This window comes from Phascolarctos cinereus, unplaced genomic scaffold, assembly GCF_003287225.1.
Source record: "Phascolarctos cinereus isolate Bilbo 61053 unplaced genomic scaffold, phaCin_HiC Scaffold_1;HRSCAF=81, whole genome shotgun sequence".
Taxonomy (NCBI): Eukaryota; Metazoa; Chordata; class Mammalia; order Diprotodontia; family Phascolarctidae; genus Phascolarctos; species Phascolarctos cinereus.
The window spans coordinates 7,827,311-7,841,984 of NW_027555514.1; the positions used below are offsets into that span (position 1 = coordinate 7,827,311).

The following is a 14,674-nucleotide window of genomic DNA, read 5'->3' on the forward strand; positions in this document are numbered from 1 at the left end:
GGAATAGAGGCAAGGAAAACACACTTGCAATGAAGGCAACACTGAGGCTACATTTTTCAGTAAATGAAAGAGCCCCCACTGCTTTTCAAAGAAACAAAGAAAAGCAGAAACAAAACAGGCCAAAAAGAAAGAAGAAAAAAACCGAAGTCTATGTCTTCCTCTTAACAGAAATTTCCCCATTCCTGTCCCCAAAATCTGCTGGACACAAATACTGGGAGCACGTTTACTTTTGACATTGACCTTTATTCTACAATTTACAACAACGTGAAGCCACAAGGAAGCTCTTCCTTCAGTGGTGGAGTCCAACAGGCTGCCCATGTTCACCTGGGAAAATCACTGATAATTCTCTTATCACATTCACTTCTTTTTTGCTTGCTTGTTTGCTTGTTGTTTTATTTATTTGTCCATTCATTTGCTCATCCATTCATTTAATTATATTTTTATTTAATCATTAATCTATCAGTTTATCTATTCATTTGCTCATTTAAATGTATGCTTTTGGGTTTATTTGTTCCAATTGGCTCAGACCTGTCATTTCAATGATATAAGCAATTTCTCCTGTGAAAATGTCTTCCAGTAATGGATGTGGATCAGAATCCTATGTGTCATTTAAGTGACATGCTCCCTGGAACACTGCGAGGTTATGTGAGCTCCCCAGTGTTACACGATATGTACATGGGATAGAATCTGAACCCCACGTTTTTTATCAGAGGAACATAAATACATACATAAACACATTTGCATGTATACATACATATCTATCTCTCTATGTGCTATATATATGTGTGTGTGTGTGTATATATATATATATATATATATATATATATATATATATATATATATATATATATATATATATATATATATATATTGCAAAGCTTAAAGCCCTATATAAGTGGTGCTGCTGATTGTCATAATCATTACTATTATCTTGCTGCCTTTACTACACCATGTTTTTTCTCAGTGTTGACACTCAGCCAACTTGGTACAGAAGAAAGAAAAGGGCAGTGGATTGAAAGACAGAAGACCGGGTTTCAAATCCTGCCTCTCTTATTTACTATATATGTGGCCTTGGACAAATCACTTCATCTCTGGGCCTGCATTTCTTCATCTTCAAAACCAAGCAAGAAATGTACAAGTATTGGTTCAATGTCCATTACACAACGGATACTGGACCAGTAAGGAAAGGGTTCAGCTAGAGGCCCTCTTAGCTGTCTGAGAGCCCAAAATTGATACTGTTCTGATTTCCATGTCAATCATAGTTCTTCCCAAATGTCCATTATGGACTTCTAAGAGTAAAATTTGCCTAATGTGAAGGATTGGGTTCCTATTGTGATGACACATTTGTGGACCCAGATATGTGTTTTAATGTTATTACAATAAATTCCCAAGGAATATCAGGCCATAGTATTAAACTGCCATAATTAAAATCTTCAATTAGTAGAAAAGTATTTGTGCTTCCATCATTGGCTTCATTGAAAAGTGGTGACTGGGGCAGCTAGGTGGCACAGTGGATAGAGCACTGGCCCTGAAGTCAGGAAGACCTGAGTTCAAATCCAGCCTCAGACCAAACACTTGAAACTTACTAGCTGTGTGACTCTGGGCAAGTCACTTAACCCCAATTGCCTCTAAAAAGTGACAAGAGAAGAGATATTTAAAGGGGATTTTGATGCAGTACTGAAATTGAAGTTGATATGAAAAAAAATTACATCAGATTCTAATGATAACAGACAAAAATTAATCAAAAAATTAATCCAAAGCCAATAACCATTGGAGCAAATCTTCACGTAAAGGGTGTTTCCAAGAGTCAATCACTGAATTACTTCCTTTGCATTGAAACCTTGGCATGTGTTCCTGGGTTACAGTCAGCCCTTCAGCATTGCCTCCTTCCAGTAAATACAGAAGGTCATAGGCTTCCCAACTCAGAGCTCCTTTGGATCGCCTGAGGCAAGTTGTCTCATGCTTCTTATTGCCCAGTAAATGGTGCAGATAGAGAATAAAATCTAAAAAAAAACCACATATATAAAGCATGTGAAAAAGAAAAAAAAGTATTAGTTCTGTGCCTCAATCAATGTTTAATATTCATGTTCAACTGGCAAAGAAAAATTTCTCCCAAGGGAAATGAGCCCAGTTTTTCTAAGCTGGAGTCAAATTACACAGATTAGCTCTGGCAGCCTGGACTATGATATGGCTTAACAAACACAAGTTGAACATGAATTGAGGAGGCCCAAGTTGGAGGAGAGAAATCATTTTGTTCCTGGGACTTTCTTCAGCTCTGATACGCCCAGTTGCTGCCACAGATGGGCTTCTAAATGTTAGGTCATGAACAGAAGGAGCTCTCTCCTGGCTGTTGGGCATACCGTGAGTTTTATGAACTGTAGAAAATGATCTCATTGTTTTTATAGACCAAGATGCTTTTAGAAGAGGAGGCAAAAATGATTTTTAAAAACTGCCCCTTCTAGGAGACCAAGAATTTCACTAGTCCCAGATGACATGGGCTGTATTCCAAATACATTATCCCTGGTTCTCTCCATGATCCATATCCTTCCTTCCTTCCTCCCTCCCTCCCTTCCTTCCTTCCTCCCTTCCTTCCTTCCTTCCTTCCTCCCTTCCTCCCTTCCTCCCTTCCTCCCTCCCTTCCTCCCTCCCTCCTTCCTTCCTCCTCCCTCCCTCCCTCCCTCCTCCCTCCCTCCCTCCCTCCCTCCTTCCTTCCTTCCTTCCTTCCTTCCTTCCTTCCTTCCTCCCTCCCTCCCTCCCTCCCTCCCTCCCTCCCTCCCTCCCTCCCTCCCTTCCTTCCTTCCTTCCTTCCTTCCTTCCTTCCTTCCTTCCTCCTCCCTCCCTCCCTCCCTCCCTCCCTCCCTCCCTCCTCCCTCCCTTCCTTCCTTCCTTCCTTCCTTCCTTCCTTCCTTCCTCCCCCTCCCTCCCTCCCTCCCTCCTCCTCCCTCCTCCCTCCCTTCCTTCCTTCCTTCCTTCCTTCCTTCCTTCCTCCCTCCCTCCCTCCCCTCCTCCCTTCCTTCCTTCCTTCCTTCCTTCCTTCCTCCCTCCCTCCCTCCCTCCCTCCCTCCCTCCCTCCCTCCCTTCCTTCCTTCCTTCCTTCCTTCCTCCCTTCCTCCCTCCCTCCCCCTCCCTCCCTCCCTCCTTCCTTCCTTCCTTCCTTCCTTCCTTCCTTCCTTCCTTCCTTCCTTCCTTCCTTCCTTCCTTCCTTCATCCAGCAAGCATTTACTAAGCGCCTATAATGGGATATGCCCTATGCTAGATACTGGATACAAAGACAAAGCCAAACTACTCTCTGACCTCAAAGATTAAAAATTTAGATATGGAAGGGAATGTAGAGGTCAGCAATTCCAAATGACCACTTTACGTATAAGGAAACTAATGCAAAGACAGGAGAAATGATTTACCCAGAATCAAATCTGAAGCAGGATTTGAAACCCCAGCTTCCCATTCAAATTCCAGTGTACAATCCTTCTATTATTCTCAAGGACTTTACAATTAACTGAGGAAAAAGAAAGATACACAGAAAATACATCCAATATAGATAGTTGATAGATAACTAGGTCCATGGATGATAGATAGATAAATAATACTGACAGATAGATAGATAGATAGATAGATAGATAGATAGATAGATAGATAGATAGATAGATAGATCAAAATAGTGTTTGGCTGGTGATGAGACCTGTGGTTTCATAGATATATGGAAGATAGGTGTGTGTGGGGGGGAGACAGAGAGAGAGAGACAGAGAGATGGAGACAGAGAGACACACAGTGACAGAGACAGAGAGAGACACACAGAGAGACAGACAGTGACAGAGAGAGACAGAGACAGAGAGAGAAAGGAAGGGGTAAGGGCACAAGCTATATCTCTAAAAATAGGATACTGATGTGTTATTTCTCTGGTATACTGAATTCCCAGGAGAGAAAGCCTCCTCTACTAATACAGGTTGGTACATTCTCTACAAATAATTTGGAACTTATATTTTTACATAAGAAAGTGTTACAAATTATTTATATGTAATTGGACAAATATTTAAAAAAGAAAAAAAATGTTATCTGTGTTTTAATAGTTGTTGATAGTTAGTTAAATAGTTCCCACTTACATGTACACTGGGTTGGTCTGCCTTCAGGAAGGTCCCAGCCCCTGCTGGACACCCCTGACCCTAAAATAATAAGATATGCTGTGTCTTGCCTGGGCTCACAAACCCGTAAATGTCAGAGGCAGGACCTGAAAGGTCTTCCTGCCTTTGAGACTGCCTTTCTGTGAAGTAAATACAAAGCATTTTGCAGGAAAGAAAGGCCCTAGCCATTGATGGTACAGAAACTGCAAAAGAAGGGTTCATAGAGCAGATGGCATCTGACAGACACTAAGAGGCTGAAATGATGACGCAGTATGCTCCAGGGATAGTGAGATGGGAGTGACAGGATTCCTGAACAAACACAAGGAACCTGGAAATGAAATGTCAAGTACAGGGAAGAGCAAGCAAGACACTTTGGCTAGAGCTTGGAGTGCATGGCAGGGGGATGAAGTGGGGTAGGGAGGTAGGCCCTGTGAAATCGGCATTGAGATTGGGGCCAGGTTTTGCAGGGTATTTAAATGTCACATTTGCGTGTTCTCCTCAAAATAATAAAGAACTAGAAGGAAATTTGAGGTAGGTAATGTCATAATCAGAGCTAGCCCAGACAGCCTGTAAGAATGTTAATTGGACAGGTGGGCAAAAACTAAAGAGGGTAGGGGAGAGTCTGGAGGCAGGCAAACCAATGTAGAGGTTACTGTGATCAACAGACACCCAAGTTATGGTATCTTGGCCTTCTCAGGTATAAACTTACATTTACATCTGAACATGTTACCTTCTTAAAGAAAAGTGATAGTGTTCTAAGTTCATATATTGCCCTGGCTGTGCCAATTCTTCCTTAGTTTTAACTTCAAAGAGTTATATATGAAAAAAAAAAACCCACAGGAAACAGTAAATATGAAACAGCTTCAGTTGGATGAGTAGTCCATCTCCTCTTCCTCACCCCCCCCCACACCTATTAAATGCCAGGTTCTGGAAAGGAGGGATTCATCAAGCTTCCTAACAGTAAGCTAAACTCATCACATGAGCTTCTTCTTCTTCTTCTAGACCTAAGCCCCTCAAGCCCCAAATGCAGCCTCAGAGCAGGCGCCAGGCATGCCCCGCCCTGCCACTTCTTTGGCTTGGTTTTAAGCCATCTGGCCCTGACTTCGTCCACCTCTGCCCTTTTTTCTCACCTGTCCACAAAATGTTAAAGTATCACAATTCTGTATGAACTTCTGTGTGCATTGGTGCGTCATGCAGGACTATAGGAGCTTGACGGGCAGTGATGCTGGTGGAGTCAGCAGTGTGTATGTGAAGATAGCTTATTTTCTTGTATTATTCTGACTTCCTTTCCCAGTTACTAAACCACTCCCATTCCCCATCCCCAGGAAGAATGTCACTATTCCTGGAAGATCTATAAAAAACTATTTACAGAGGAAGCACATTTAAGCAATAAGGATGGATAGGCAGAATCATTCTTGAGGAGATGCCGATGTCCTGAGGTATAGCCAAGGGCCATTACCCAAGGCCAGTCATTAATCTACAGGAAGGGCCCTATACTGAAGAGCTTTTGGCTCTAATAGGAGGGAAAATGAGGGGGAAAAAAGTAATAACTTCCAAACATTGCCATTTGGATTTTATGTGTGGGTGGTTTAGTTTCAAATGATCCTTCTGGGCCATTCTAAAGAACTAATATCCCAAACATTAACCAGTCTGATTGTTTCATCCAATTCCCGACATTCCTTCCAGTTTATAATACATACAATATGAAAAATTACTAGAAGGACTTCAACAGTAATGTTGTATCAGGAGTCAAATAAGCATAACATAAAGTGTCTCTAGTGGTACTCATGGAAGAAAAAGGGGAAAAAATGTTTCCAAAACTGGTTTTCATTTTCTTTTCTATGAATGTGATTCCCAAGTGATGGTGTAAAGGATTTTCTTTGTTGCACGGGTACTAAAAAAAGCACTTCCCCATCCATTTCAAAACATATTGACCAAAAGGCATAACCTTTGGGAATGGAATGGCAAATAGTTACCCATTCAATGGTTTGTTATAGTGGTAAACAGGTCTATTTTTACTGAAAAGTGACAAGGTGACAGGACTTGTGAATGATGGGGACCTAATCTGCTGGATGGCGCAGGCTGGTCACATCCTTGTCCAGTAGCTCATGATTAAGAAGATTATAACATTTCCTTTTGTCTGATTTTTTCTAAAAGGTCTAACTTTGATAAACATCAGCAAACATACATGTTTCCATTGGGAAAGGGAAAGAGGAGGAAAGGGAATGCAAGGAGGGTTGTTTATCATATCGTTACCTAATGCTGGGTTTTGGAGCGCACAATCGACCCGGAATGCCAGTTCTGCTGGTTTTGCTTGTTTGAGTCTGCGTCTAGTGCCTTGTCATCTCTACCATGCATTTGCCTGAAACACTGCTTTGACGGGCTGCATTTATTTTTTAAAGCCCAATGCTCCTCACTGCTCGACCTCCATCTCCCCCAACAAACAGAGCATTCCCTCATTGCAAGTTAACATAGCCAAACAAAGTCAAAATCAGACATTTTCTAGACCCCCAAACTATGAACTTGAAGGGCAGGAGACATTCTTTTTACTTGTATTTCCAACGCCATGCCCAATGCCCAGTACCTTTTGTTATTGTTGTTTGGTCATGTCTGAGTCTTCATGACCTCATTTGGGATTTTCTTGTCAATAGTAATTCAATGGTTTGCCAATTCCTTCTCCAGCTCATTTGACAGTTGAGGAAACTGAGGCAAACAGGGTTAAGTGACTTGCCCAGGGTCACACAGTCACTAAGTGTCTGAGGCCAAAGGAAGGTGTATGGAACTCAGGAAGGTGGATGTTTTTGACTCTAGGCCCAACACTCTTCCCACTGCACCACGTAGCTGCCTATCCAGTACCTAGTAAGCGCTTAATAAATGCTTGTTACTTGATTGCTCCATTACAGGAGTCTTGACTGGGACTCTGGGTCTCCTGTAATTAATCTCTTCCACTGATCAACTTTTCTGCATTTCTTTAACCAGAGCTCAATGATTTTGATGATTATTGCTGCGTAGCAGAGATTATCACCTGGCCTCCCCAAGTCTTTATCATTATTATCATCGTCATCATCATCATCGTCATCATCATCATCATCATCATCATCATCATCATCATCATTATTACCGTTATTATTATTTTCCATTATTCCTCGATCTTTTGTTAGATTTATAGAGTAATATTTAGTGGTATGATTGGAATGCTACTGGATAAGTAAGTTATTATATTTAGTAGTTGTAGTAGTAAATATACTGACATAGCCCAACTGTACTGAACTCCCCAATTACATAGGTCTGTCTTTAAATCTATAAATAGTGTTTCATATTGTTTTCACGGAATTCCTATGCACATCTCGGTAAGAGGATTCCCGAGTATTTCTCAACTTCTATGATTATTTTGGACAGAATTTCTCCTTTGGTCTTTGTGGGGTATATACAGAAATGACCAATACATTTTATTTTTTATCAGGATAATATCAATCTATCATTCTAGCCTCACTACTCCTCCTTTTGAGAGTCTTACACTAAATAAAGAGATAGTGGAATAGTATAAAAATATACATTGGGAACCAGGGCGAGCTTTAAATTTTGGTATTGTCACATGACCTTGGGAAAATTATATAAAGTCTTTGGGTCTCAGTTTCTTCATCTATAAAATGAGGAGTTGGACTAGACTGCAGATTGCATTTTTTTTTGTATCATAGACTTCTTTGTTAGTTTGGTCAAGTATATGGACTCCTTCTTAGTCAATCAGAAAGCATTTATTATGGACCTGTGTGTCTGCAATTGTGTTAAGTACTGGGAACACAAAGAAAGGCAAAGACAGTCTCTGCTCACAAAGAGTTCACAGCTTAGTAAAATAATGTGTTTAAATATGCAAAGTAAAGTGCATTGGGTTTTAAATGAACCCAGTTGTGTTGAAATAATGAAATACATATGTATCTATACACGCACACACACAGACACACACACACACACACACACACACACACACACACACACACACACACACATGCCCCAGGTTAAGAATCCCTGCCACTAAATGGTCTCTAGTATACAATCTAATTCTCACTCACAAGATAAAAGTTCCTACTTTTTCCCTGAAGTCTTTTCTCACCTCCCTAGGTCACAGTATTTTCTTCTCTAAGAAGCTAAAGCTTTTCTAGTACCTATTCTATGGAGGTGATTATTTGGCTAAGCCCTGTTTGATAGTTGCTACCCAGTTTTTAACATAGGCATGATTTACCTCCTTAAATAGAAAGCAAGCATGTGGGCATTGAGCATTTCTTACTGATCTTTGGAATCTTAGAATTTATGTGTTAAAGGGGTTATATTGGGTCCAATCTCTCTTGCAGTCTTAGGCAAAGCTGAAAATGCCAAAATGGCTCAGTACATCTGTGTGGATCTGATTTAAAGATGGACATGTCATTTTGTACCAGGTCCTTTTCTCTCTCACAGACCGAGATGTAGAACTGGAATACACATGAGAGATCATGTGGCCCAACAGCCTTCTTTGTAGATGATAAAACTAAGGGAGCAGCTAGGTGGTTCAGTGGCTAGAGCACTGGCCCTGGATTCAGGAGGACCTGAGTGCAAATCCAGCCTCAGATACACAAGACTTACTAGCTGTGTGACCCTGGGCAAGTTGCTTAACCCCATTGCCTAGTCAAAAAAAAAAACAAAAAAAAACAGATGATCAAACAAAGATGAAGAGAATACAAGGGGTAGGCATAAGGTCACATGGTAGTAAGTGACAGAGCTGGGCTTTTACCTGGAGAAGTATGTGCCGATGATAGGAGGTACACTGCCCAATGAGTAGCCACTGATTCAAAAAAATGAGAAAATTCAAACTGAATTATAAAGCAGTGATTATCAAAACAATTGGCTAAGAAATAGAATGGCAGATCAGTGGAGTAGATTTGGTACAAATTTATTTATAGTAAATAACCATAGTAATTTACTATATGGTAAACCCAAAGATCTAATATTTTTGGGAAAATAAACTCATTATTTGACAAAAACTGCTGGAAAAAAACTTGAAAACAGTATGGCAGAAAGTAGGTAGAGACCAACATATCACACTGTATACCAAGATAAGGTCAAAATGGGTACATGATTTACACATAAAGGATGGTACCATAAGCAAATTAAGAGAGCATGGAATAGTTCATCTGTCAGATTTATGGATAAGGAAAGAATTTAGAACCAGAGAATAAATAAAGAACATTATAAAATGGAAGATGGATAATTTTGATTATATAAAATTAAAAAAAAGGTTTTGGACAAAATGAATGCAACCAAAATTATAAGGAAAGTAAAACAAAAAGCTGGGGAAAATTTGCAATGACTATCTCTGATAAAGGCCTCATCTCTCAATTGTATAGAAAACCGAGTCACATTTATAAAAGTAGAAGTCATTCCCCAACTGATAAATGGTCAAAAGATATGAACAGGCAATTTTCAGACAAATAAATCAAGGCTATCTATAGTCATATGAAAAAAAGTGCACTAAATCACTATTGATTAGAAAATGCAGATTAAAACAGCTCTGAGGTACCACCTCACTCTTACCAGATTGGGTAATAAGACACAAAAAGAAAAATATTGGGCATTGGAGGGGACACGGGAAAGCTGAGACACTAATGCACTGTTGGTGGAGTTGTGAATGAATCCAATCATTCTGGAGAGCAATTTGGAAATATGGCAGAAGGAGAATCAAATGGTGCATACCTCTGAACGAACAGTGCCAGTGCTAGGTCTGTATCCCAAAGAGACCCACGAAAAAAAGGGGGAGAGGATTTATTTGTACACAAATATTCATAGCAGCTCTTTTTATGATGGCTAAGAATTGGAAATCAAAGGTTTGTCCATCAATTGGGAAATGGCTAAACAAGCTATGGTATATGATTGTAATGGGATATTATTGTGCTCTAAGAAATGACAAAGCAGGATGATTTCAGAAAAAAAAAAATACCTAGAAAGACTTAGATGAGTTGACGCATAGTGAAGTGAAGAGAACCAGGAGAACATTATACACAGTAACAACAATATTCTTCAGTGAAGTACTGTGAATGGCTTAGCTATTGGCAGCAATTCAATGATCCAAGGAAATTCCAAAGGACTAATGATGGTGAATACTATCCACCTCCAAGGAAAGAACTGATATTGTTTGAATACAGACCGAAACAGGTTATTTTCACTTTCTTTCATTTTTCTTTTGATACTTCTTGTAAACAATGACTAATATGAAAATGTTATACATAATTGCATATGTATAACCTGTATCTGATTGCTTACTATCTCGGGGAGGGGGAGGAGAGAAAGGGAGGGATAGAATTTGGAACTTGCTACATTAAATAAAAATGTTAAAAATCAGAAAATTCATGGTTAGATATGAATAGCCTGAAATATGATGAATGTAAAGGTTACCATGGTCTACAAGTTGGCAATTACAGGTCTTGTCCAACACTATCCCATTTTTTAAAGATTAGGAAAATGAGCCTTATGGATATCAAGTAACATGTGTGGGTCATATAACATACCATGTATACCACATTGAAAGCTTTGAAATGTAGTACTAGGGTAACAGTCTGGAGCCAGAGAATCTGTGTTCAAAGCCTACTTCTGACACCATCTGTCTGACCTTGAGCAACTCACTTTACCTTAGTGAGACTGAGATTATGCATCTGTGAAATAAGAGCATTGTAAGTGACGGTCATTAAGGTCCCTGAACCTCTATGAGCCTATGATTGTAAATGTGATAAATGTCCTTGGTTGTCATCATAGCTACATTGCCACTACCCCTCAACATCACACACCAATTAAGTGGAAGGGCCAAGTCTTGAACCCAAGGCTCCTCACTCACTCCACCATGGTCCCCACTATGCCACACTTATTCTATGTAGAAAGGTCTTGAATGAATGCCTGAAAATGTACAGGAATAGAAAAGATGGGTTGGGGAAACCTAAGCAAACTAGATACATCAGATCAGATCACAGAGTATGTACCGAGGATAATGGCAGCTCGGTAATGGTTTGGAGGCAGACTAGGGGACCTGAACACCAGTTTGGAGTGAGAACTGAATTTGGACAGTCATCATGAAATGGTGCAATTGTTTCACACATTGCTCTGGTGATAGAAACTATGCATTAGGAATAATAACTGATCAAAGTGGTTCAGAGGACTCATGGCAGATTGGATAGAGGGCTGGCCTCAGGGCCAGGAAGATTGGAAGTCAAGCTCTGTCTCTGAGCCGCACTGGATTGCTGGCTCTTGGAAGTTTTTGATCCCCGGGCAGCTGTTCAAAGCTAGATGTTGTATCTATATGGCTAGTTTTCTTTACAGGGAAGTTCAGACACTGAAAAAGTTCTGGTCCAAAGTAATAATAAAATAACAACAACAATAATGATATTTATAGGACGCTTGAAAATTTGAAAAACATGATACATACATTATCTCATCAGATCATGATTATTCTGGAAGAAGAAAAGGAAGTCACAACCAGGCTTAACTGATTTAAAATTCCAGCCTGATCATGAAAAGGAAGCATCCTTCGCTTTAAATGTTCTTCTCTCATTCATTCTCACTCTGTCCAAGAATCTAAGTTTACAGAAAGGCTTACTATAATATGTCACATCGCAAGGCACTTAGGCATCCCAAAGAAGAAGACTTAGTGCTATCGCTGGCAGATAGCAGTGTGTTTCAGTTAAAGGCAATTCTCACATCAAAAATCAAAGCTCTCTATGAAGACAACACTGGTGTAATTGCTAGCTAATGTTATCAGTAACATAAGACCTTTATAAATACACTCTGAGGTGAACAGGTGGAATGAGGTTGGATCCAGTTCGTTACTTATTCAATACCTTGGAAAAAGACCTTTGAAAGAATCCCATTCTGATCTGGCTTCTGAGGCTCTCGTTTATTTTCTTAAATATTGACGTGACAAGCAACCTCCCATTGACTTTTATATCCATTGGCTGTGGTAACAGATTTATACACACCTCCCTGCCTCACTTAGAATATGGTCAGGCATTAAAGGATCAAGCAGAGAGGTGAATCATTTCATTAGGGATGCAGAAAGTCACCTGTGTTATCTCTTATCAAAGATAAAGGACTTTCAGTGTGAAATGCATATTAGGGAAGATCTGAGTCCTAATCATATTCAAAGCGGATGGGGCATTGGCCATCATATCTCTTCCCCATCACTGAATGATTGGCAGGATGACTTTAAACTCTCCTTTTGCAAAACAAACAAACCGAGAGCTCACATCTTACAACAGCTTCTTTGATACTGGCGATGTTTCCAAGATGACAAAATTAGAGATTATGTCACCAAAAAATTCAGTAAACTCTTTGGAGGGGTGGAGTATCAGACAAAAAAAAAGCCCAAATTGTAATTTAGCCTTATTAAAGGCATATTCAGCCATATGTGTTTGGGTTCAGACAATATCAGTCATTGTTTGTCTTGGGAGAATTCTCAATCCACAGATATAATCATCTCCATGGGTAAATAGTAAGTGCACTCAAAACGCCATGTTTTAGAGACTCTTCTTGACAAAAATTAAAGTTTGACAAAGGAGGCAGGGAGAGGAACCCAGAGGGTGAGATCCACAAAAGCTGAAATGCCAGAGTTGGCCATTCAAATAAATAATGAAAGAAAGATGGGGTCTTTGTTGCCCAAATGGTTTCCTGTTCTGGTTATGTAATTGAGATATTCCAAAGGGAAAAAGGAGTGCAGTTGTGGAGTCATCAGGGAAACTAGACCCATCTAATCTCCATCCCCAGCATGAAGAGCTTACTTCCCTAGGAGAGTCCAAAAGGTACATGGCCACAACAGGGACTTCCCAGCTATCCTGAGAGCACAAAGACAGACCTCAGGAGCCAGTTAGAAGTAAAGACCACCAATAAATAGATTATATCAAGATATTGATATGGATATCTACATCTATATGTTTATATCACAGATATAGATATAGCTTATATATATATGTACATATATATATACACACACATACATATTCATATATGTAATGCACATGTCTGTCTGTCTGTCTGTCTGTATGCATGTACATATATTCCATCCCAGCTTAAAACTGCACTAAGAATTTTGGGAAACTGTATTTCCTATCTATTTATAATGCCTTAGTTTCCTTAAAATAGCATCTAAAGTATGATATTTTCTGTTATAGTTCTCTATTTCTATAATCTCATGTATTTTTTTTTCTGCTAGAAGTTCTTAAGGAACCACATGAAAGCAGGGGAAAATCATTCAGAGGATAAAAGGAGAACATATACTATCTTGTCCAGGAGCTACAGTCTTGCAGAGGAGGAAACTGAGCTCCGAGGAAGTTAAGTGATTTGTCCAATGTCACTGTTTTAACCACAGCAGCAGAATTTGAACCATGGTCCTTTGGCTCCAGAGCTGCTGTTTGTCTATCTTCCATGGTGCCTATTAAGCTTCAGAGCACATCTAACCCTGAGGGAAGAGAAACACTGGTCCTGTTACAAAATCTATTCACTGATCTCATTTGGAAAGGTATCCATGGAGCCTTGGTTTTCCTCACTCCTTTGGAGTATGCAAGTTACCACTAAGCTTGATACTTCACTAAAGGGCACATTCATTTTTGGTGCAAAATCTTTCATCAATTATTTCATTACTATTGTGATCTTTATCTGAAGTAAAGATTAAAAATTCCATTTCATAAAGAAAGTCATGTGGCAAAAGATGGTACGTATGAAATAAGTCCGTATATTTATTTACTAATTAATCCAGCTCTATGTATTTTGTATAAATAGGGAAAATGAGGAATATGATATATATGGCACATGCTCCCACACTCTATTAGGTCTCTGATTTCACATGTAGGGAATATCTATCCTCTGCAACAAAGTACACTGAAGTCCATCAAGGCCTGCTATTCCCATGTGACTTTTGTCCATGTACTCCTATAAATTTCCTACTAGGAGTCCATACACGTGCTGGAGATTTACTCACTTCTTTTTGACATCATGAAGATGCCAACATAAAGGCTGACCAGTTGCAGTCCCTTAGTTATGCCACATACTCAGCCCATTGTGATAGAATCACAGAATGTGAGAAATGGAAGAGAAGTCAGTGGCACTCGGGTCCAATCCATGCACCAAGGAATCTCTAGCATAATATGACTGAGTAATAGTCAATTTGAAGACTTATGAGGTAGGAAACCTCGCCATTTCTGAAGGCAATGCAGTCTACTTTGGGTCAACTCCAATATTAGGAGTTTTTGGTTATATCAAATCTAAATATGTTTCTTTGCATCTTCCAGCCATTCATGTTAGCTCTGTCCACTGAGACCAAGGAGAACAAGCCTCATGCCTGTTCCACATGACAACCCTCCAAATATTTAATAACAGCTCATAACACTAACATTTCTATAGCGTAACCAGGCACTGTGCTAACCTCTTCACAATTATTAGTTCATTTGATTAAAATGAGATAACAAACTTGTACACAGCCATCATTCCCTCCACCTTCAGCCCTCTTTTTTCTATACTAAATCTCCCATTTCTTTTAACCAGTCTTA

At 39.6% G+C, this 14,674-nt stretch overlaps 1 protein-coding gene across 1 annotated transcript in view; it reads right to left on the reverse strand.

Moving 5' to 3' along the window:
- Positions 1 to 222: 222 nt before the first annotated feature.
- Positions 223 to 14,674, reverse strand: part of AGMO (alkylglycerol monooxygenase) — a 358,382-nt gene continuing 343,930 nt past the window's right edge. Inside the window, exon 13 of the mRNA XM_021000039.2 lies at positions 223 to 2,003. Within this exon, the coding sequence (XP_020855698.1) occupies positions 1,923 to 2,003 (81 nt within the window). The 3' untranslated portion in view covers positions 223 to 1,922. The remainder of the gene's footprint in view (positions 2,004 to 14,674) is intronic.